General features: G+C 34.4%; 1 protein-coding gene across 50 annotated transcripts in view; it reads left to right on the top strand.

Annotated features, from left to right (window-relative positions):
- The window catches only part of LOC145303484 (uncharacterized), a 578,993-nt gene that overhangs the window by 525,641 nt on the left and 50,852 nt on the right, over positions 1-2,500 (top strand). For 48 of the 50 annotated variants that reach the window (XM_080144904.1, XM_080144905.1, XM_080144871.1 and 45 more), the window contains one exon: positions 2,292-2,321. The exons of the other annotated variants lie outside the window; for them this stretch is intronic. In XM_080144904.1, coding sequence (XP_080001030.1) covers positions 2,292-2,321 — 30 coding nt within the window. The remainder of the gene's footprint in view (positions 1-2,291; positions 2,322-2,500) is intronic. 50 annotated transcript variants of the gene reach the window in all.

Genomic DNA, 2,500 nt, shown 5'->3' with positions numbered 1-2,500 from the left:
GTCTGCGTTTTATCTGCAATGTTGGATGGCAGGATTGTGTTTCGAATAGTGAATTACTGGAGAGATGTGAAATCACTGGTATTGAATCATTTTTGATCAGGATACAAATGCGGTGGTCGGGTCATCTTGTAAGAATGGATGACTCAAGTGTTCCTAAGCAACTTTTTTATGGTCAACTGACAAATTCTTGCCGTCCAATAGGGCATCCCCTGCTTCGTTACAAAGATAAACTAAAAGACAACCTGAAACGTTGTGGAATTTCTCTGAGTTCCTGGGAGAGTGCAGCAGGGGATCGCAGAGAATGGAGGAAGATGTGTTTCCTGGGGACCAAAGAATTTGAACATAACCGCCTTTGTCATAGGGACACCCTTCGTGCAAATATGAAAGCAAAACACAAGAAAAATCCACCTAAAAATGAATATGTATGCCACTGTGGTTTCAGAGCACGCAGCAAAGCAGGGTTATCTGTTCATTCGAGAAGGCATCTTTGACCAACGAGCATATGAAAGTTCACCATCTGCGGAGGAATGTGCCAGACGTCTACAGGATTGCAATTATGCATGTGGTGTCACAGAGCTTAGGAGCTGCTAAAGATTACATACTGAACCCTCATTCATCGTCTTCGATGAAAGAATCCACCATATATATATATATATATATGCTAACAAGCCACCCGGCGTTGTCCGGTTGTAAAATAGGCTTAAATAGAATATTTTAATTTATGCAGATTTCGTATTTATTATTATTGTGCCAATTTTCTATTGATTATTATATTGTACCCAATATATAGTCGTGGCCGTTTAGTGTAGCCCACTTGTAAAATATTCTTAAATATTATATTTTAATGTATGCAGATTTCATACATATTATTATAGAGTCAATAATCTATTAATTATTATATTGTACCCAATATATATTAATGATTTCAAAAATTAGAAAAAACATGACTTCGTTGCTATGCCATTAGCTAGAATCAAAACGAAAATATTTAGCACTTATTAATTACCCTCTAAACTACGTTATGAAAAGTTAAAAAATAGCATTGTTTAACCTATAAATGTATAATTGTGCATGTGTAGAAGAGCACTTTAAGGTTGCTTACGTTTGGCTTAGTTCAATTTTTTTTCAATTTTGACCCCCTTAGCAGCGACTTTCATCGGCTAAAGACCAAACTTAACTTGTTCTAGAGATCCAAATCTCCTATAAATCAAGTTTTAAGTTCGTAGACTAAAAATTGATAGAGGAGTTTGGTAGAGATCGTTCCTAAGAAAGACAAGATCGCACACACACACGCACACACACACACACACACACACACACACACACACATATATATATATATATATATATATATATAGAGAGAGAGAGAGAGAGAGAGAGAGAGAGAGAGAGAGAGAGAGAGAGAGAGAGAGAGAGAGACAATACAATATAAAGTTAACTTATAGAAGTCAATGCAATACAAAGGTCTAACGGATTGATACAAATTGAAACTAATTAAGATATACAGCAGGGGACCGAGCTATTTTATTAATACAATATATGTATATTTTTTTATACTTTTAACATTACCTTGTGTACTTACTGAATCTGTATGTTTTGATAGGAGTTCTGCCTCATATGATATTTTAGGAAAATGAGCCTTCTTCAGATATGTTTTCGACTTTAATTCAAATGTGCATATAGTTATTGTTCTAAACTAGAACAGATTCACAGTAATTAAACTGGACCTTGAATCTAACATCAGCCGTATCAACAAAATATTTGACAAAGGAAAAATATCAGTGCTTAATAGAGTAGTTAACTTTTTAAAAAATATTTTCATGTTTCTTTGTAAACAATATTTATACAATGTGTTGCGTTTCTGAATTTTTTAGATGAGGATTATTTATATTATTTCAATTCATCGGACTGCTGTTCTCATCTAAGTTTTTTTTTTTGTTTTGTTTTTTTGCAATCGATGTAAATTCTGACCTTCTTCGTTCCTCTAGTTGAACTAAAGAATCCGTGGCGTAGTTGATAAAGTACTTGTTAAATTGTGTTGCGAATTGCATATTGCTTCTACCCAATCATGGATGACTGAACAAGAGCATGCTATACTCATGGATTAAATTAAAAATTCTATGCATATTCCCGAGTTTGAAAGAAATATTCCTGATTTTTGACAAGAGGCACCTGAGGAAGTTGAAAGTTACATAAGCTGAAACGTTGTGAAAATAATACTCAAGATGAGGACAGTAGTTCGAAGTATCCCTAGAACATTCATAAAATGTGTATTTGCAATTTTCCTTCAGGTAACCAGAGAAAACGCATGATGATGGAAGGTAAGTACAATTTTTTTTTAAAAGAGTCGCTCTAAAAGTAAAGACGCCTATTTTTTTTTAACTCCAAAAGTTGGGGAGCTACGAAGACGTGAGTGGTGCTATTAAAACGAACGAGCTATATTCGAAGGAAGTACTCCACTTTTCACCCCTTTGACCATCTTCCTTTAAAATTTGGTTTC

This window comes from Euprymna scolopes, chromosome 19 (assembly GCF_053919585.1).
Source record: "Euprymna scolopes isolate OS-2025 chromosome 19, ASM5391958v1, whole genome shotgun sequence".
In the NCBI taxonomy this organism is placed as follows: domain Eukaryota; kingdom Metazoa; phylum Mollusca; class Cephalopoda; order Sepiida; family Sepiolidae; genus Euprymna; species Euprymna scolopes.
This window is presented reverse-complemented; position numbering and strand designations above follow the sequence as displayed.